At 36.7% G+C, this 23,127-nt stretch overlaps 1 protein-coding gene across 4 annotated transcripts in view; it reads right to left on the bottom strand.

Moving 5' to 3' along the window:
* Positions 1-13,060: 13,060 nt before the first annotated feature.
* ARL6IP6 (ARF like GTPase 6 interacting protein 6) overlaps positions 13,061-23,127 on the bottom strand; it is a 42,700-nt gene continuing 32,633 nt past the window's right edge. For all 4 annotated transcript variants that reach the window (XR_012421109.1, XR_010579870.1, XM_005573195.4 and 1 more), the window contains one exon: positions 13,061-14,070. Coding sequence is in view for 2 of the 4 variants with exons in the window: in XM_005573195.4 (XP_005573252.3) it covers positions 13,977-14,070 (94 nt within the window). In the remaining 2 variants the exon portion in view is untranslated. The remainder of the gene's footprint in view (positions 14,071-23,127) is intronic.

Below are 23,127 nucleotides of genomic sequence, written 5' to 3'. Positions count from 1 at the left end.
CTTTCTTTTATTTAATGTTATAACATTTCCTATATTATTCCTCTTGACAGCCATTTTTTAAAATGCTGTGCAGTATTCCATTGTGTTTCTATACTATGTATTGGTTTTTTAGTTCACTTTCATTATTTTCTACCACAATAAATTATATGCTATGAAGGATATATCTGGTATATAGAATTTTTTTGTGCTTTATATTATTTAGGATAAAGCCCTAGAAGTGAAGTTAGAAGATCAAAGCTCTTAACACATATTGCCAAACCAAAAGAAATTTTCATTAGTCATTCATTGAATTGTTCCTACAAAGCCTTCAGATATTTAACCAGGAAAGAGCATGTGCTAAACTATGGTTTATGACTCTTACATTCCCCTAGCTTCATGGTATCAACATCAGCCATTTGCTACACATTTTTTCCTTTTTCCTGTATTATAAAAAATATTCTTAATATAGGAGTACATGAATAAATATATTTTAAGAGACTTGCTATAGTTACTTTTAAAAATTTTCCTTTTATTTCTCAGTTCATATTGCATTGGGGGGCCTGGGAGAGCATATTCCTTATTATATTACCTAAATCATTAAGATTTTTTCTTTAAATACTAAGAAATTTCCAATTGCTTAAAATCTTCATTGTTGATTTGAGGTGTATCTGCCCGTTTTTGGTAGCAATAAGTTACCAAAATAAAATTTCTTTTCTAAGATTATTTTTCAGCTGGGCACAGTGGCTCATGCCTATAATCCCAACATTTTGGGAGGTCAAAGTGGGAGAACCACTTGAGCCTAGGGGTTTGAGACCAGCTCTGTCAACATAGCAAGACCCCATCTCCACAAAATAAAAAAAAATTAGCCAGGCGTGGTGACACACACCTGTAGTCCTAGCTACTCAGGAGGCTGAGGTGGGAGGATCAGTGGATCCTGGAGGTCGAGGCTGCAGTGAACTGTGGTCATGCCACTGCACTCTATTCTGGGTGACAGAGCAGGACCCTGTCTCAAAAAAAATAAGATTTTTTTTCTATGGAAAACTGCTTATTTTCTTTTATATGTATATGTTTATGGTACTAAAATAAGCTTTTTTTTTTCACTGACGTTATTTCTGAGACATTTCTACAAAATAAAAACTCAGTTCTTACTGGGAGACAGAGAAATAGGATCTACTAATAGTTTTGATTTATACCTGCCATGAGACTAAGCATAAAAATTTGTTTATCAAGAAAGGTTTTCAGGAAATTCACTCTAGTAGGTCTTTCAGTTTAAAATAATTTATTCTATTCTATTGATAGCGAGAAACAGGTAAAAAATTATTCTATCAATTATATAAAATGTTTCTTATTGGATGCCTACACTATACTTAAGTAGGACTCTTACTTTGTTTCTGTGAACCTAATTTGCTCAATTTGTATTTGCTCAATTTGAAAGTACAATTTTATATAAAAACTGCTCAATTTGAAATTTGCTCAATTTGAAAGTACAATTTTATATAAAAACTTATGTAGAATAAATGTCATGCACTTTATATTTTATATCAATAGGAACTTATAACATCCAACAGTGTAAGCACTACCTGTATTTAATGCAAAATGGAAAATTATGCTGTCATTCCACTTTTAGAGTCAGCGTACTAACTTTTGCTTTGGACAGCTTTGCATAGCACTAAGAATTATAACTGATTATAACTCACCTAGAAGTAGTAATTATTTTTTTGGTATCTAGCTCAAATACAGATTTTAAAAGTTTTATTTTTTAAAATATAAATTATGCTCACAGATTTTAAGATAGTAGTTTTTGCTTTTTGTTTTTTGTTTTTGTTTGAGATGGAGTCTCACTCTGTCACCCACGCTGGAGTGCAGTGGCATGATCTTGGCTCACTGCAACCTCTGCCCTCCGAGTTCAACGATTCTCTTGCCTCAGCCTCCTGAGTAGCCAGGATTACAGGCACCTGCCACCGCACCCAGCTAATTTTTTGTATTTTTAGTAGAGACGGGGTTTCACCATCTTGGCCAGGCTGTTCTTGAACTCCTGACATTGTGATCCACCTGCCTGGGCCTCCCAAAATGCTGGGGACTACAGGCATGGTGAGCCACTGTGCCTGGCTGGTAGGTTTTTTTTAAGGTTAAAATTTCAGCAGCAATGCGAACACCTACAAAAATTTCGGGGGCATCGGGATTTTGTTTTTAATATTAAACCGCTCTTAGGGATTCCTGTTTTCCCCTCCATATTACACTGAACTGAATATCCAGGTCCATTCTGGAGCTGACCCAAAGCCACCAAGTGGCTGGTCTTTAGTCTTCTCTAAAGAGAAGGAAAAGAAGAGTTCAGTGAGTCCAGAATGGGCCCAACTCCACAGTTAATTTCAATAAGTAAGTGTAAAACACAGTTGATTCCTGGGAATAGAGGGAGGGGCAAGGAGTACCATGCTGAAAGAAGTGTCAAGAAAACAGCGTTATTAAGTTTTGTTGGAAAGAAAAGGCTACTAGGGTAAATGTCGGAAACTAATCATTCATCCATTTCAGTGTTCTTCATAGTGGTAACACAAAACAATTCTTCATTACTTTCCAGAACTTTTTTCCTGTAACATTAATTTTATCTCTGAAACATTCTGCCTTCAAAAGCTGCAGCATTTATTATATAAACCTTTATCAGAACTATCTAGACTTTTATAATAACTCATTCTACCTCTAGATAGAAACTATATTTTGTGAGTTTGCAATGTGCTGAGAATTTTTTTCTTCTAAAACTATCACTTAGGAGCTCTGAGGACCCCTTATTATTATATTTTGGGAATATGTAATATTTTATATTGGGAATATATAATATTTGCACAAGCCTATTTTAATTCTACTTATGCCCTTTATGATTGAATAAACCACTAATTACTGTGGCCCACCCTCCACATCTGGCAGATACATACAGTTGACCCTCCAGAACCCGAAGATTCAACCACCTACCAATGGAAAATAGTCAAAAAGTTAAAAAAAAAAAAACTCAAATAGCAATACAACAATAAAAATAATACAAATAAAATATAGTATGACAACTATTTATATAGCATGACAACTATTTATATGGCATCTACACTGTGTTAGGTATTATAGGTAATCTAGAGATTATTTAAAGCCTATGGAAGGATATGCATAGGTTATATACAAATACTACACCATTTTTATAAGAGGAACTTGAGCATCCACAGATTTTGGTATCTGTGGGGTTGGGGTTGAGGTTGGGGGAGTGGAGTCCTGGAATTGAGAATTCTTAAATTTGGTAAATCTTTTCAGCAGGGATTTGAAATGTTTCTTTTTCTTGAGTACTGGAAGCCAGAACTTTAGTTCAAAGTTATGTATTTCAATTGTTTCTAATGCTTTCCCTGGTGGTTCCTGATATACAAATTTAGGGGCTTTTTTCCTCATTATGTTACCAGGGTTTGTCCACTCTCAAACATCTGTCATTTTCCTGCCCATTTGTATGACTTTCTGGGGTATTCTTATACAATTTTTCCAAATTCCAATAACTAGGAGAGTTTAGTGTCATTTGTAAATTTGGATGTTTGGTTGTGTACAACCTTTTCAGGTTATAAATAAAATTATCATTCTAAGCATTAGTTTTTAATGGACTTTCTCATATTGCTGGATATGTCTTTACACAGAGAAGTGACCTGTAATTTTTTATAATTTAGGCATTTATTCCAAGGACTCAGTATTTAAAAATACTTTACTGTGGAGACTTGCTCTGATATATTAATTTATAAAAATATGGATAAATCACATTATCTGTTCCTTAATCACATCACTTATCTGCTCAGTCCAATGAAATTGCAAATGGTCAGATCTTAAGAAAATCCAGAAATACACTTTATTTTTAAAACCATACTTATTACTTTTACTTTTTCGGTTTTTGTTTTTTTTTTTTTTTTGGAGATGGAGTCTCACTCTCTCACCTAGGCTGGAGTGCAGTTGGCTCACTGCAACCTCCACCTCCCAGGTTCAAGTGATTCTCATGCCTCAGCCTCCCAAGTAGCTGAGATTACAGGTGTGAGCCACCACGCCTGGCTAATTTTTGTACTTTTAGTAGAGACTGGGATTTCACCATGTTGGCCAGGCTGGTCTCAAACTCCTGACCTCAGGTGATCTACCCGCCTCAGCCTCCCAAACTGCTCGAATTACAGGCATGAGCCACTGCACCTGGTCCCTTTTTTGTGTTTTTGAAAAAAATTTAGTATTGTATAATGATATTTGTACTACCATAGGAAATACTTGCTTATGTGCTTGTAGTAAGTTTTCTTATTTTCTATTTGTGCATTTATAAGATGCTCAAAAAGTGAAGTCATATCTTCCAAAAATTTTTTTCACTTTTTCCTTATATGACTTTGTAATTGTATGCACAGACTAGTTCAGTAAATGTCATAAACAGTTACTGAGGGCCAGGCACAGTGGCAGTAACTCATGCCTGTCATTCCAACAATTTGGAAGATGGAAGCAGGAGGACCGCTTGAGCCCAGGAGTTCAAGACTAGCCTGGGCAACATAACAAAACCCTGTCTCTATAACAAAATTTAAAAATTGGCTGGGCATTGTGGTGCATGCCTGCAGTCCTAGCTACTCAGCAGGCGGAGGCGGGAGGATCACTCGAGCTTCACAGGTTGAGGCTGCAGTGAGCACTAACCGTACCACTACACTCCAGCCTGAGTGACAGAACAAGACTCCAGCTGAAAACAAACAAAAACAATTACTGAGCACTTGTTGTGTATAAGCTCCAGCCTAGGTATTATGCACATAAAAAAGGAGTCTAAAAGACTTTAAAAAGATGAGTCATTATAAAATAATAAGAGTAGATAGCATATTATAATTTTAAAAATTAGTGTTATAAGAAATGAGTCCAGATGGCACAAATCATGGTGAAACAAAGTTTTTTTTTCATGAGGCTTTGTGGATAGGTAGTGGTGGAGAGTTGAGATATAATGAATGTTTGGTTCTTGGTTTTAAACGTGGAAATCTAACTTTGGCTAGCTTTGGAAGAAAATAATTTTGTTATAAGGTTAGGGAATTGCTCACAGAATTGAAGGAAAGGCCAGAGAACCAGGATCATAAAATGACAGACACCAAGGAAAGGCTGGTAACAGAGATAACAGCTAAGGTTTTGCTTCAAAATAGTTTGATTAGGATTCAATTAGTAGCCCAACCGCTGGTAAAGACAGCTAGAAGCCATTGTCACTACCACTGAATGGTACAACTGTGACTGAATTCTCAACTTTTTGTCAGTTACTGTACCATTCATTCACAATTCAAAGACTTAGGCAGGAGAATAAAATTGGTGGCACCAAGGTTAAATACACTAGCAATCAAGTTGGGAGAAAGCAAATATCCACTATTTAGCCTTCTCTAATGCATCTTCAAGACTTGTCTCCCACAAACACTCATATAACAAGGAATTCTCTCAAAATAGAACTGGATTTTGGGGTTGAGTAGTCAAAAAATGATAAAATATCCAATAGAGTCCACTTGTTTGCCTGTCCAATATTGATATAGTTTGGCTGCATCCCCACCTAAGTCTCATCTTGAATTGTAGTTCCCATAATCCCCATGTGTCATGGGAAGGACCAAGTGAGAGGTAACTGAATCATGAGAGTGGTTCCCCCATGCTGTTCTTGTGATAGTGAGAGAGTTTTCATGAGATCTGATGGTTTTATCAGGGGCTTTCCCCTACTTTTGCTCTGCACTTCTTCTTGCTGCTGCCATGTGAAGAAAGATGTGTTTGCTTCCCCTTCCACCATGATTGTAAGTTTCCTGAGGCCTTCACAACCCTGCGGAACTATGAGTCAATTAAACTTCTTTCCTTTATAAATTACCCAGTTTCAGATATTTCTTCATAGTAGTGTGAGAACGGACTAATACAAATATACACAAACTTGCAGGCCGGGTGCAGTGACTCCCACCTGTAATCCTAGCACTTTGGGAAGCTGAGGTGGGCAGATCACTTGAGGTCAGGAGTTCAAGACCAGCCTGGCCAACATGGTGAAACCCCGTCCCTGCTAAAAATACAAAAATTAGCCAGGCATGGTGGCACACACTTGTAATCCCAGCTACTTGGGAGGCTGAGGTGAGAGGATTGCTTGAACCTGGGAGGCGGAGGTTGCAGTTAACTGAGATCATGCTGCTGCACTCCAGCCTGGGTGACAAAGTGAGACTTCATCATATATATATATATATGTATACACACACACATACACACACACACAAACACACACACACACACAAACTACTACTTCCCATGAGAACTCCTTCTCCAAAAAACTATTCCACCTTATATCATACAACAATTTCTTGTTCATTTGGCCCCTTCCTTATAGGAAGACAATCAAGAGCCTCATACGTTACTATTGTATTCAGTGCCATATCCAGGATCTCAGGAATTGTCCACTGCCCCCCTGTTCTATAGTAATTTCATCACAATATTCTGTAACCTTATGCCCTACATAAAGTTATAGAGTTAGCCAAATGTTTAAAATCCTACATACAATAATGGAAGAGATGAAGAAAAAAAGCAGGAACACACATGCCATAGGAAGGAAATGAGTAGAGGTTATGGTTCTTCATTTCTGAAATTGATAAGGCTCCAGTCTAGTATTTGACTTATTTTGTTCAATATTTATTCCATGTTCCCTTGGCTTTCAGCCAGAAATCTAATAAATATAGGGTTTTTTAAATCAAGTAGGCTAACCGAAACTTCATTCCTGAAGGATTTGAGCCTCTGCCAATGTCAGGTGTTGTAATCTTCCTCTAAGTAAACATGAGAGTCTAACATGGACGCAGCTTGGACCTTTGTCCATATTCCTTCTGGCTTCCACTGCATTGCAGTAACTGGATTTCCCATTGGTGGATGGATTATTAATCACTGCAATCAGTACCAGAATACTCATTTTGCCTATTGTCTAGTAATATAAGGAACTTTAAATGGCCAAATGTAGTTTCAGCTTCAGTTCAATAACAGCACTGTGTATAACCGTATAGAAGTATTTTTCCTTTGAGTACAAAAATAGGCTGCCTATGGAGATGGGAAGAAAATTTTTTATGGGTATGTTTTTGTGAGAATTCTTTGGCTAGAGGCTATATTACATGGGGAACTTTAATAACATACAAGGCCATAGTAGTTAAAAACCAGTGTCTTTGGCAGACCTTGCGAGGCAGAGGTCCGCAGGGTACTGGCAGAGAGAAACCTTGTTTAGCTAATAACTCTTTCCTTTTGAGAAACAGCTGTTTCTACTGGGGCATTTTCGAGAATAAACACCACATCTTAGAACTCCCAGTAACCCTGTGACCTCAGCTGTCCATTCTGGACCAGATGTTATCTGATTCACTTTTGTCATTAACATAGATGAGGGTTTTTCAACCTTAGCACTATTGATATTTTGGACTGAATTATTCTCTCTCCTGGGGAACTGTCCTCTCTGCTGGGGAACTGTAGAATCTTTAGCAATCTGGCCTGTTGACTAGTTGCCAGTAGCATCCCCCGATTGTAACAATCAAAAACATCTCAAAACATTGCTAAGTAATTAGCTACATTTCTATGTTTTGCCCTGGAAGGCAAAATTGCCCTTAGTTAAGAACCACTGACATAGATGCATCCTTTAATTTTCCTGAAGTCCTGAGCAAGTTGTATGATCAGATTCCCATCCTGCTTCCTACTGTCCTGCAGCCTCTTTTCATTCAGCCCCAGTCTGGCCTCATGAGGGTTTGGTATAGATAATTGACTGATGTTGAAACTCAAGCCCAATTTACAGATGATTCAGTGTAATATGTTACTACCAGCTAAAAATGAAGTGGCGGGGGGCATAAACCCCCACTCATAGGTGGCAGCAACGTGCAGTGAAAAAGAAAATTTTCCTAGGGAGTTCAATATGAATTTCAAGCAGTCCATATTGTTGTCTCCTTGGCTAGAAAAAATATGGTATGAAATAAGGATTATGTATATTCAAGGAGAGCAAACTAGTAGTTTGGCTGGATTGCCAGGGACTTGACAAAGGACTGTGCCAACTTAAGAAAGGTTGGGAAGAGATATATAGATGGATCTCTTTAAATGGACCCAGAATTGAGAATATTTCTGAGCTATGTGAATGCTAACAACAAAGCCTTCATTGTGAAAGAGGCTCTAAATAAGCAGGTGGACAGCATAACCTATACTGTAGATGGTCGTCTCAGTCAAGCCAATGCTTAATGGGAGCATAAAAGCTAGGATGGCGGGGTAGTTTTCAGATGGACCCACATTTTCAAAGGCTTTCCTGGCTGCTGCTGCCTTTCTATGTCTGCTGCCCCATTCCCACCCCACCATCTTCTCTACCTCTCCCTCTTTGTGGCATCATATCTTGGGGAATGAGCCAGCTACCTGATAGCCAATTAATTGCATTAGATGAGGTAGCACTTAGCAGTTTTGTCCCCACTGGTAGATATACTATGGTCTTAGATTTGCTTTCCCTGCCTCTGGCAGCCCTACTGTTTACTGCATAATTTATACATTATCATGGATTCCCACTGCATTGCTCAGGCCAAGGAACTTAATACCCTGAGGAGGTAAGACAATGTGCTCAATTGCTCACTTCCTTTTTTTTTGAGAGTCTCACTCTGTTGCCCAGGCTGGAGTGCAGTAGTGTGATCTCGGCTCACTGCAACTTCCACTTCCCAGGTTCAGATGATTCTGTCTCAGCCTTCCAAGTAGCTGGGATTACAGGCATGTACCACCACAACTGGTTTTTGTATCTTTAGTAGGGACGGAGTTTCACCATGTTGCCCAGGCTGCTGCTGAACTTTTGGCCTCAAGTAATCTGCCCACCTCAGCCTCCCAAAATGCTGGGATTACAGGTGTGAGCCACCACACCTGGCCACACTCAATTCTTATTTTGTTGACTTCTCTCTTATAATGCACCTTAAACACTGAAATAATCTATTCAATAGTTATTAAGCTAGCTGAGAGTTAACACTAAAATGGCATCTTTCTGGATGCAATGTATGTTTTTATCCAAGAGCTGATTTTTGCTCGTTTCTCCCATGCCCATATTACATGGGTTCAAGAACCAAGACATTGCCAGATGTTTCTATTACACCCAGTGACCCAATAATAAAGTTTTTGCTTTCTGTTCCTCTGACTCTGAACTCTGTTTTAAAGGTTTTAGTACTTAAGGAAGGAGTTCAAAAGGAAAACTGGTTCAGAAGAAATGGAAGTTCAAACTGCCATCTGGTAATTTTAGATTTTGTATGCCATGAATAATCATACAAAAAAGAGGGTCACTGTATTAGTTGGCGTGTTTTAACATTATAATACAAATGATGCCACAAAATAAACAAGGAAGAATATAGAAGGAAAATATATTTGTTCTTATACTGCCATATACAGTGGCAAAAGATGAACTAAGAGCTGAAATGTGTCAGAAATAAAGCTTTGGTCACCATATCAGGGAAGAAATTTAGCCAAGGTAGTAGCCAAAGGAAAGATAAAATAGAATACATGTGTATAGAAGGGAAGGTGTCATGACCAAGTGCTTAATTTTAATAAGATAGTAACTTCAATCTGTATTTTCTTGCTCTCGTATATAAAGTGTATTTTTAACCAATTTCCCATTTTTGTCCTTTTTAAAAATACTGTTCTAGTTCACATAAAAAAACAATGTCTTGTCTTAATAAGTATTAAAATGACTAAGTAATTTGTAGAATATCAGCAAGATAATGTGGCAAAACTAGAAGGGACACAATCTGAAGGTCCTGGCTTTGGTATTGGATATAGTATATAATGGCTACATTGTTACATATGAGTACTGTTGTAAGTTTAAGGGTGAAAAGAGAAGCTGACCAGCAGAGTGTACAGTGATTATTTCTATCTGTGGTTGTTCAATATCCATTCGACCATCCCAAAATAATTTCAGATGCTGCCTTCAACTAGAGAAGCCAAAGGAGTAGGCACACAGTCTAGTCTTGGCCAACTGGGCACTCTCTGCAAGGATCCATCTATATACATTATCCGGACCAGGATATCCCCACTATCAGACAGTCCCTTTGCTTCATTCTCCTTGACTCTCTGGCACTTTCTAGGTTCCTGCCCACCGGTCCTGATTCCCTTTTCCTTAGTCAGATGGTGTGATAGTTAATATTGTCGACTTCATTGAAGGATGCAAAAGTATTGTTCCCAAGTGTGTCTGTGAGAGTGTTGCCAAAGGAGATTAACATTTGAGTTGGTGCACTGGGAGACACAGACCCACCCGCAATGTGGGTGAGCACCATCCCCTCAACTGCCAGAGAGGCAATAATAAAGCAGGCAGAAGATGGGAGAAGTGGACTTGGTGAGTCTTCTGGCCTTCTTCTCTCTCCCATGCTGGGTGCTTCCTGCCCTCGAACATGACTCCAAGTTCTTCGGCTTTTGGACTCCTGGACTTACACCAGTGGTTCTCGGGCCATTGGCCACAGACTGCAGGCTGCACTGTTGGCTTCCCTTCCTTTGAGGTTTTGGGACTCGGACTGAACCAGTACTGGCTTCCTTGCTCAACTTGCATACGGCCTATTGTGGGACTTCACCTGTGGTTGTGTGAATCAATTCTTCTTAATAAACTCCCTTTCACGTATACGTATATCCTATTCTGTCCGTCTACAGAACCCTAATACAGATGGTTTCTGGCACTTGACATAATCAAGAGAATGGGCAGAAATGGGAAAATAGAAATCTTTTTAAATCTGACTTACCAGAAGTCTCTCAATCACACCTTTTCAAGGAAACTACTTTTCATTTTGGATATTGTCCCTGCTTCTTTGGTGTGAGTCTCCATTGATTGTATCCTTATCTTTCCTATTTCCAGTCTTTCTTATGTGTGTGGTGGGGGCGGGGGTGCTACTCTGCTGCTTCTGCTTTTTATTTGCATTCTTAGCTCTTTAGTTTTCAATCTTATGTCCTGATAAATGTACTTGAAGTTACAAATTACTTTTACAGTGTTTTCTCTAGGTCCTACAAATTCTGACATCTAGTATTTTCACTGTAGTTTAAGTATTTTGTTAAGTATTATTCTTCCCATTTGACAGGTAAGGAAACTGGGAAATGCTAAGATATTAAGTAACAGCTGTAGTTAAAACTCATTACGTTATATAACTAAAGAATCATATCTTGGTAACTACAGTAATATTCTTTCTGATAACACTTGAACAAGGTAGAACTGAATTTGGGGACATAATAAATTCTTGATGAAACAGCAAGATTAATAATAACTAGTTTAATTTATTCTAAAATGTCTTTTCAAGTCCCTGAGACTAATCACTAGCCACAACAATACTTACATGCTGTGGATCTTTCACAAGTAATTAAATGGAATGCTGTAAGCTACATATAAAGAGATGAGATCACCTGAGTCAGTTTCATAGTAGAGATGGATTCCAGCTGCTAGATAAGCTCATTTTGACTTGTTTTGTTGCAAATGACAAAAGCCAATGTTAACAGCAAAGGCCAAAAGAGACAAATTTATTGATTCATGTATCAAGAATGGCAGGATTGCCACCGGGCATCATGGACCAGGGTAATGCCATTAGCAATATCCCTATCAGCCTTATTCTTTCCCACTGAACCTGGCTGAACTACAGCTGCCAGCATTTCCGGGGCTTGTATTTTCCCAGCTTCGTCACATCTTAATTTCAAGTTGAAAAATCCTGGGAAGAGACTTACTTCATTTAAGTCATTTCTCTATTCTATTCATTGTAGCCAGGCAAAATGAGATTAGGATTAGCTCAGCCACAGTTAGGTAACTATCCTTCCCTCATCATTCTGGATGATTTATATTTGGACTCTATGTCAGACGGGAGAGAGGAGGGTCATTTTCCAAAAAAGGGGAGTAACAGTCCAGAAGAAATAGGATTCCACAAAAATATCTTACAGATACATATCTCTCTATATGTATCTATATTAATACATATTTTGTAGGTATATATAGTCATGTTTGGCTTAATGACAGGGATATATTCTGAAAAAAGTGTCATTAGGCAATTTCATCATTGTGTGAACATCAGAGTGTACTTACACAAACCTAGATGGTATAGCCTACTAGACACCTAGGCTATATGGTATAGCTTATTGTTCCTAGACTATAAGCCTGTACTGCATGTTACTGTACTGAAAATTGCAGGCAACTGTAACACGATGGTAAATATTTGTGTATCTAAACAGAGAAAAGGTATAGTAATAAAATGCAGTGTTATAATCTTACTGAGGAATTCACTGTCATAAGCACAGTTTGTTGTGACCAAAATGCTGTTATATGGCACATGACTGTCTAGGGTCTACGTATCTCTGGGGTCTACTGTTAATAACTTTCTTAGTCATTAGACACAAAGAATCTGGAGGGAGCCACTCACATTGGTGGTGGGTGGGAATACAGAGGGGTGGAGAAAAGATAAATTACTTGCATACATCTTTGCAATGAAAAGGCCCTTTGGAGTCAAAGGGTGAGGAGTTTAAGGGTGCAGGAAGGAAGGCAGGGAGTGAAAACAGATTCACTGCAACCACCACTCTGGTAGGAATACTTAAGCCATGGGATTGATATTTAGATACCCCCACACACACACACTTCAGATAATTTAAATTGGAGCAGTATTAGTCATTTGCAACCAAAGAGTTTTGAATAGTAAAAGAAATGCTAGACTTTTAGAAATCTTGTTTAGTCAGTAAGAACATTCAGTAGATAATAAGGGAACACACTGCACAAATTCATTCCCACTTAGCCTGAATAAGCAGTCTGACTACACAATGCTTTCTTATTGTAAGTTTTCCTATGGCCAGGGAAAACAGCTTTGGAAATAGCCCATCTTTCTAAAATTGAGGTAACTTTCTAAATATCAAAGGTGTTTAATAACAGAGGGGAAAAATTAAGGCTTCATTACTTAGAAAACAAAATATCACAATTACAGAAGCGCATTTAAAGAGGAAAATTATAAAATTATATGAACTATATGTAGTTTTTAATATCTAGTATCAAAACACCTCTTCTACTTTGGTAACTAAATTTTTGAGATTAAGAACAAACTAGTTCAATCATTCTCACATACAAAAATTTCATGTTTATATTTATTAAAAACAAAATAATGCAAGTTCTGTTAAAGAACAATATATACACCAAGATAAATATTTGGAATTGTGGAAATAGAAATAGTAAAAATTTCAAATTTCTCAATATTTTAATGACTTAAATAATTTACCTGTTTTCAGGCATTTTTTGTTAAAAATAAACTTATTTAATTTTAAACTTAGGTCAATGTGCTTTTTTGCTTTTTTTAAAGAAAAAATTAGTAAAAATGGCAGGTACTAGGTTTGCACTAGCTAAAAAAATAATATTTACAGTTGTCTAGATGTAATAATTTTAAAAACATACAAATTCAATGTGTAGTATGAAAATACATTAAAAAACACATAAGGAACTATGCCCCATAAAAATATAAATGCAACTTCTATTAATTATATGAATATCAAAAATTAAATATTCTGATTTAAAAGTAGCTTCTATGAAAGTCGGAGTAGTAGGCATTATTTGCTTTCCTAAATGTATAAATAAGAAGTATTTCTACCTTAACTAAACAGAAATATCAGTATTTCTTAGCAAAAAATGTAGTACGTACATGAAAAGGCAAGCATTGTCCTGTATTCAAGTTTTTGAGTTTAAATTACATTAAAATGTTTTCTACAACTTGAAAGAACTACACACACAAAAGTAAAAAGATGAGGTAAACATCTTATACTCTGAAGAAAGTACTTAATACTCAGATATTGCCAATTAATCTGTATCTTAATACTCAGACATTCTAAAACAATGCTTTAAAAGGTCTTCCACAATGATGATGATTGTGATAAATATCTGAACTACATAATGAACAGCAGGTTTCTCAGTCTTCTGAGTAGACAATGATGCTCCTTCTTGTTATTAGAAAACAATCATGATTAAGTTTTGCCAACAATATTGCTCCAGTGTGGGTTTACATGAGGCACCATGCTACAGTAAGAGCAGCTACGATGCCATTCAAAATCGCCATGCTATAGCCCATGTGGAAAGAATGTCCAGTCAGTTTCCTAGAAAAAAAGAAAAACACAAATCAAAAAAGGAAAAATGTAATGTGGTATAAAAAAGACACCAAAAGTTTTCATCAAAAATACTTATGACCTTGGAGTGTATTTCCCAAATGTTCACATATGAATACAAAACTTAAAAAAAGAATATTGGACATCTGCAGGATAAATAGTAGATAGCTCTTATTAAGTTCTATGTCAAAACTGTACTGGTTAACAAATATAGTTGTTTCGATTTCATTACTGATGAGTAATGCTGAGTTTCATTCCTATATTTCTTTACTGTGTTTCATTGTCACTGTGTGTAGCCATAACCTAATTCTAAGGTATAAGTTTTGTTATTTTACAAACAGTTCTTTCATTAATTAGCAGTGTGTTTCCCTGCTGTCTGTTCTTACTTTAACTTAAAATACATATTATTTCAAGTATTTGTTCTGTTTGCACCACTTTTAGGTTATATGAAGGAACTCCCTATGTCATTTATAGATATTTCAGCTATAAATCTAACAGGTTACTTAACTGAAGTGGTTTTCAATGAGTTCTTAAGAATCAGCAAAGACATATCTCTTTTATGATTGCTAGGAGTGCCGACGAGTTTAGTAACTTTTATGTGCATGATATGCCCTGACATTTGTTTCCTTTATCTTGTAACAATCTTACAACAGTTTTTCCCACTAACTGTATTGCAATAATGCTATTTGCTTATCCTAATAAGAATGAGACATATTAAAAAGAAAACAAGGTAGTATCCCACTGGGACTCTCTAGAAGGCAGAACAGAATACTCCCCCTTCTGGAGCATAACAAATTGAGGACATACAGGAAGATGTACTAGCAGAAGTAAAAGCCAAAAGACAAAAGCAGTAAGGGCCCCGGACTGAGAGGGTCATAATACCCATATCCTGTCCTCCTTTCCTAAGGAGTAGCCAAAGCCAGAGAAGCACTTAGCTCTGAATTAACACTTGAAGAGCACCTCATAGTGATTCCAGTCACACAGTATCTGTGACAGAGACTGAAGAAGGTACATTCTTCAAAGGACAGCCCTTTGCATTCATCTTAAGCTACACAGACCCTGATGCTTCCTGACGGTCCCCTGCTCTGTTCCAAAGGAGTTATTATTTACTCTTTTGACTCAACCTTTCTTTACCCAACTAGGGCTAGTCTAAGACGCTTCTCATGTGCTATTAAGGGTTAATCTACCTAGCTATATTACCTATCTATGTCGTAAACGTTATAATGCTTTGTCCCTTTAAAAAAGAAAGTCCTCAAATATATACTGATGACTAGTGAACAGAAACCTAATCATAAAATTGAACAATCAGCATTATCATTCATCATAAAATATTTAGTGATGATCCGAAAAACTTTTAAATTAATACAGTTCAGTCTTCCATATCAGCTGGTTCCACATCCGCAAAATGAACCAAGCAGGTAGAATATATTTGGAAAAAACAAATGCATCAGCACAGAACACGTATAGACTTTTTACCCTTGTCAAACCCTGAACAATACAACAACTATTTATAAAACATTTACATTGTATTAGGTATATTATAAATAATCCAGAGATGTTTTAAAGTATATGAGAGGATAGGCTTAGGTTATACGCAAATACTAAGCCATTTTGTATGAGACTTTGAGTATCCTCAGATGTTGACACCTGTGTGGAATCCTGGAACCAATCCATTACAGATAAAGGGGGATGACTGTACTCACCAGATAAAGTTAATCATCAAAAGGTTCCCAGAGTTAATTGTTCTATTTTAGTAGTTTGTGATCCTCACAATCCCACAAAAATAGAAAAAACTTTAAAGTTCAGTTTACTAAGCCGACAACTACAATGTTGGTATAATTGAATTTCACTGAGATGTATATGCTCAAATGTTCAGTGACTTCCTTACTAAGCAGGCAGAGCAATGCATTTTAATGGCAATGAAAAAATGCTTGGGAGTAGTGGTTCCTAGTTTTTCTGTCATCTCAAATGTACCATATTCCCACTGGGAACACTGTAGCAATTGTCGCAGACTACTGCTAGGCAAAGGACTTAAATCTTTGAAAAATCACTTAATTTAAAGCTTCTTTTCAAAATATTCACCATGATTTTCCTCTTTGGAGGAAGACACAGACAGTCCCTGCAGGCTTTCTCTCTTGTGACTCTAATTTGTGATCTCTAAAGTCTGTTAATAAAGACTGAAGAAATTATGGTTCTCCTTTGTCAAAACTCTATAGAAGACTTGTTTAAAAGTGACTCAAGTAAAATGAAAATATTATCTTTAATTAATGAGTTTAATATCTTCAACAAATGATAATTAAATACTATGTCTACCTCATCCAATCTATATCTATACATGCATTTCACTTTTTTAATCAAAGCATACTAGTAAAATACAAATGTCTAACATTTGTATACAGTTCAATGAATTTTTACTGTGGTAGACTCTCATGTACTCACCAACCACATAAAGATAGAGAACATTTCTGGCACCGCAAAAAGCTCCCTTTTAAATATTCAACTTAATCTCCTGCAGATCTTGAGGTAACTGCAAAACTGAGGGCTGTCACCAGGATTAGTTTCACTTGCTCTTGAAACTACATCTACACGGCATCATACAATATATATTTTTCTGTGTCTGGCTTCTTTTGCTCAGTACTGTCTTTGTGAGATTCGTCCATGTTGTACGCAGTATTAGTTTGTTCTTTTTTACTGCAGTATATAGCAACATGTATTTACTGATTTTACTACTGATGGGTGTTTCCAGTTTGGGGCTCCTACATATAGAGACACTGTGAACATGTTTTCGGTGGGTGGTGGGCATCTGCACTTATTTCTCTTGGATAGATCCTAGGAGTAAAACTGCTGAGTTATAAGGTAGATAAAAATTAGGCTTTAGTAGAAAGCATGAAACATTTTCCCCAAATAGTTGTACCAATTTACATTCCACTAGCAATGTATGAGTTTAAGTTGTTCCACATCATCATGAACACTTCATATTATCAGTGTTTTAAATTTTAACCATTTTAGTGGGTCTGCAGAGTATGTTGTAGTGGTTTCAATATTTATTTTTCTGACAACTAATGTACTTACTGACCATTCAGAAAGCCTCTTTTTTGATGTTTGTGTTCAAAACTTTTTCTCATTTTTTCTATTGGTTTATAGAGTTCTTTACATATTCTAGATACCAATCTTTTGTTAAAGATATATATTGTGAATAATGTTTATGGTGTGTCTTTTTTTACTCTCTTAATAAGATCTTTTGATAAACAGAAGTTCTTAATTTGAATAAAGTCCCAGTTAGTATTTTGAAAAAATGGCTAGTGCTTTTGGTGGCTTTTTCATTAAATTTTTGACTACTCCAAGGTTATGAAGATACTTGGTATCTTAATAAGGTTTTACTTTTCTTCTTTTGATATTTAGCTCTATAATTCATCTCAAATTAATGTGTATTTTTTGTGTTACAGGACAACTGAACACAAAAGAATGAATTTGGTCCTCTACCTTACACAATATACAAAATATACTCAAAATGGACCAAAGACCTAAATACAAGAACTAAGACTATAAAAGTCTTAGAAGGAAACATAGGTATAAATCTTCATGACCTTGAATTAAGCAACAGATTCTTAGATATGACAACAAAAGCACAAGAAACTAAAGAAAAAACATAAATTAGACATCATCTAATTAAAAACCTTTGTGATTCCGAGGACATCACTAAATGAAAACCCACAAAATGGAGGTAAATATTTGCAAATCATATATCTGATAGGGTCTACTATCTAAGATATAAAATAACTCTTATAAGTAAAAAATAAAAAGACAAAGAGTCAAATTTTTAAAAGGATTTGAATTTTTAACTTCAAATTTTTAAAAGGATTTTAAGAGGATTTGGATAGACAATTATCCAAAGACGATATACATACAAATAGCCAACAAGGACATGAAAAGCTGATGATGCTCAATGTCATCAGTTATATGGAAATGGAAATCAAAACCACAAGAGATACTATGCATCATACTCACTACTTGGATGGTTATAATTTAAAAAAAGAAAAAGAAAACAAGTGTTGGTGAGGATGTGGGGAAATCAGAAGTCTTTTTTTTTTTTTTTTTTTCCAGAAATAAAACCTTATGTTTATGGTCAACTGGTTTTCAACAAGTGCTAAGACAATTCAATGGGTAAAGAATAGTCATTTCAACAGATGGTGCCATGACAAATGGATATTCACATGCAAAAGAATTAAGTTGGACCCCAACATCACACCATATAAAAATTTTTTTTATTATTATTATTAGTATTATACTTTAAGTTCCACAATGAGATACCATCTCACATCAGTTAGAATGGCAATCATTAAAAAGTCAGGAAACAACAGGTGCTGGAGAGGATGTGGAGAAATAGGAACACTTTTACACTGTTGGTGGGATTGTAAACTAGTTCAACCATTATGGAAAACAGTATGGCGATTCCTCAAGGATCTAGAACTAGATGTACCATATGACCCAGCCATCCCATTACTGGGGATATACCCAAAGGATTATAAATCTTGCTGCTATAAAGACACATGCACACGTATGTTCATTGCAGCACTATTCACAATAGCAAAGACTTGGAATCAACCCAAATGTCCATCAGTGACAGACTGGATTAAGAAAATGTGGCACATATACACCATGGAATACTATGCAGCCATCAAAAAGGATGAGTTTGTGTCCTTTGTAGGGACATGGATGCAGCTGGAAACCATCATTCTTAGCAAACTATCACAAGAACAGAAAACCAAACACCGCATGTTCTCACTCATAGGTGGGAACTGAACAATGAGATCACTTGGACTCGGGAAGGGGGACATCACACACCGGGGCCTATCACGGGGAGGGGGGAGGGGAGAGGGATTGCATTGGGAGTTATACCTGATGTAAATGATGAGTTGTTGGGTGCTGACGAGTTGATGGGTGCAGCACAGCAACATGGCACAAGTATACATATGTAACAAACCTGCACATTATGCACATGTACCCAGAAGTCTTATACATCGCTGGTGGGAATGTAAAATGATACAGCTGCTGTAGGAAACAGTTTGGAGGTTTCTTAAACCCAACATATGACCCAACAATTCCACTCTAGGCATATATCCAAGAAAACTGAAAACAAGTTCACACAAAAACTTGTACCTCAGTGTTCATAGCAACATTATTCCTAATAGTCAAAAAGTAGAACTACCCAAATGTCTATCAACTGATGAATGGATAAAAAAATGGTATACCCATATGGAAAATAATTCAGCCTTAAAAAGGAATGAAGTACTGACATATGCCACAATGTGGATGAACCTTGAAAACAGTATGCTAAGTGAAAGGAGTAAACAAAAAAGAATACATTAAAAAAAAAAATCTGTATGATTCCATTTATATGAAATGTCCAGAATAAGCAAATCCATAGACAAAAAGTAGACAATGGGTTTCCAGGGGATAGAGGGAGGGGGAAATGGTGGAGTGATTGCTAATGGGTATGGGGTTTTCATTTTGGAGTGACAGAAATGTTCTAGAATTAGAAAGCAGTGATGGTTGCTGAATATTGTTATTCAGTAGTTTTTAGTGAAAATATTAAAAACTACTGAATCATTTTAAAAGAGTAAAGTTTTATCCTATGTAAATTATATCTCAATAAAAAAAAAACCACTTTACTGTCAGACATTAAAAGAGAACCTGGGCCGGGCGCGGTGGCTCACACCTGTAATCCCAGCACTTTGGGAGGCCGAGGCGGGCATATCACGAGGTCAGGAGATCTAGACCATCCTGGCTAACACAGTGAAACCCCGTACCTACTAAAAATACAAACAATTAGCCAGGCATTGTGGCGGGTGCCTGTAGTCCCAGCTACTCAGGAGGCTGAGGCAGGAGAATGGTGTGAACCCGGGAGGTGGAGCTTACAGTGAGCCAAGATCAAGTCACTGCACTCCAGCCTGGAGACAGAGCGAGACTCTGTCTAGGAAAAAAAAATAAAAAAAAAAGAAAGAGGACCTGAATGAAGGGAGGTATCTATCATAACGTGGGAATACTCAGCACTGTCAAGGTGTCAATTTCTTTCTTTCTTTTTTAAATAAACACCTATAAATTCAATGAGATCTCAGTAGTAGTTCAATAGGATTCTTCTTGGTAGAAAATTGACATTTTGTGTTCTCACTCACAGGTGGGAATTGAACAATGAGAACACTTGGACACAAGAAGGAGAACATCACACACCAGGGCCTGTTGTGGGGTGGGTGGAGGGGGGAGGGATAGCATTAGGAGATATTCCTGATGTAAATAACGAGTTAATGGGTGCAGCACACCAACATGGCCATGTATACGTTTGTAACAAACCTGCATGTTGTGCACATGTACTCTAGAACTTAAATTAAAAAAAAAAAAAAAGGAAATTGACATTTTGATACTCAGTTCACCGATACAATAAATGTGCAAAAAGAATAAATATTCTAAAAATTCAAATCATAACCTACAATCAAAGTAGTTTTAAAAAGAAGTAAACTGATGCAGAAATAAAAAAGACATTTGAATAGACTACAGACTACAGGATCTAAAAACAGATCTATGTTTCTGAGTGTATGTATGTGGGTGGTGGTGAGGAGATGTTTTACCAATAAGGCATTTTTAAGTCAGAGGAACAAAACCTACAATTATTTCTTTACAGGTTCTTTCCTCCTTATTCCTAAGAATCAGTTTTTTATTTAGCAGTATAGAAATAATCAAGATTCAGCTTATTTTCAAAAGAGGTGTCATATCTACATGGAGTAAAAAGAATGGTGGCTTCCTTTCAGTCTTCTGCTTTTATTTTTTTTCTTTTTGAGACAGGGTCTCACTCTGTTACCCAGGCGGGACTGCAGAGGCATGATCATGGCTCATTGCAGCCTCCACCTCTAGGGGCTCTGGTGATCCTCCCACTTCAGCCTCCCAAGTGACTGGTGAGGCAGGAGAATAGGGTCTAGGGGCAGGGAATTCGAGGCCAGTCTGTGCTAACTTCCTAAAAGAGAAACACCAAGGTCTGGGGGCAGGGAATCTAAGGCCAATTTGTGATAATTTCCTAAAGTTCAGTCAAAGGGAAAACACCTGGGTCCAGGACAGGGAACTAAAGCCAATTAATGCACACTTCTTAAAGCTAAACCGAAAGGAAAAACCCCATCTCCCCACGCCAGAGTAACAAAGGATCAAAGACTATTACTCTCCCTACAACCTTCCCGCTTCCACTACATCTCAGATGGAAAGGGCAAACGTCCTGCACAGGATGCCAATTCACCTCAGCCTTTAATTAGCAAAAGACCAAATCCTTCATCCAGATGAGAGGCAGCCAATAGGGACCTCAAAAGGAGTACTTAAAACCCAGAGAACTTTGTAACCAGACCCTTGAGCCGCTTACTCGGGCCCGATTCCACCCTGTGGAGCGCTTTCTCGCTTTAACAAATCCCTGCTGTTGCTGCTTCATTCATGCATTTTGTTCCTTTGTTACTTTGAGGGTTTTGTTCATTTCTTTGTTCAAAACACCAAGGACCTGGACAACTCACTCAAGGCCTTCCTTCAAGTAACCCTGGCACTACAGGCATGCGCCACCAAACCTGGCTAATTTTTTGTAGAGATATGGTTTTGCCATGTTGCCCAGGCTTGGTTTCAGTTTTGTTCAGTTTCATCATGGAGTCTACTATGGATTCCAGAATGGTTCTTATTATTGCAAGTCATGACCTTTTATTTCCATACTCTGAAGCAGGAAAACACTGTTATGGTAACAGAAGGGTAGAGGGGTTTGAAAAGACTGAGTGGAGAATATGTAATTTTTGTTCATTGGTTCTTCTACAATTTCATGAAGAGAAACATAAGGGAAAGGAAAGGACCTAATCCCAGAAGAATAAGCCTGATCAGGAGAAGCAACTTACCTTTATTATGTAATTTAGATCAATAAAGCAAAATGACTATAATTTCTGAAATCCTGTGTAACAGTCTAACATGGTGATGGGAATATAAATTAATATAGCCATTATGGAAAACAGTATGAAGTTTCTAAAAAATCTAAAAATGGAACTACCATATAATCCAGCAATTCCACTACTGGGTATTTATCCAAAAGAATGACAATCAGCATATTGAAGAGATACGTGTACCCCACATTTACTGCAGCACCATTCACAATAGTCAAGATATGGACTCAATCTAAGCGTCCATCAACGGATGAATGGATAAAGAAAATGTGGTACATATACATAACAGAATACTATTCAGCCATTAAAAAGAATGAAATACTATAATTCCTGGCAACATGGATGAGTCTGGGGGACATTAAGTGAAATAAGTCAGGCATAAGATGATAAATATCACAAGTTCTCACTCACATGTGGAAGCTTAAAAAAAAAACGAGCTCATAGAAGTACAAAGTAGAATTGTGGTTATTAGAGGTTGAGAACGGTGGTGGGGTAGTAGGGGAAGAAACAGCAGTGGGTGGGGTGGGGGAGGATAGCAGGAGGTTAGTTAATGGATACAAAATTACGATCAGACAGGAGGAATGATTTCTACTGTTCTATAGCACTTTAGAGTAAATATGGTTAACAATAACTTACTGCATATTTTCAAAAAGCTTTAAGAGAAGATTTTGAATGCTCACAATACAAAGAAATGATAAATGTTTTCAGTGACAGATACGTTAATTAGCCTGATTTGATCATTATACATTGTATCAAACTATCATTCATTCTGTATTCCACTAATGAATATGATTATTATGTGTCAACTAAAAATAAAAAAAAAGTCAAGCATGGGAAAATTGATCAGATAAAAATTAAAAAATTTCCATTCAAGTAAAACTATAGCATTATTTATTATTAATACTGCCAAACTTCAAAAGTGGGTAGTGGATAAGATTGCATTACTGAATGAGGTAAAAGATAAAAACAAGAAAAAAAATCCCATGGTTTCAATGGCAACATAATAGAAATGTTGCACTTTGAAGACCTTCCATTTTACTTCAAAATTTACAAGGCTTATATATTTTTTGAAAATGGCATGACTATTTGTGGA

Source organism: Macaca fascicularis, chromosome 12 (assembly GCF_037993035.2).
Source record: "Macaca fascicularis isolate 582-1 chromosome 12, T2T-MFA8v1.1".
Lineage (NCBI taxonomy): Eukaryota > Metazoa > Chordata > Mammalia > Primates > Cercopithecidae > Macaca > Macaca fascicularis.
This window is presented reverse-complemented; position numbering and strand designations above follow the sequence as displayed.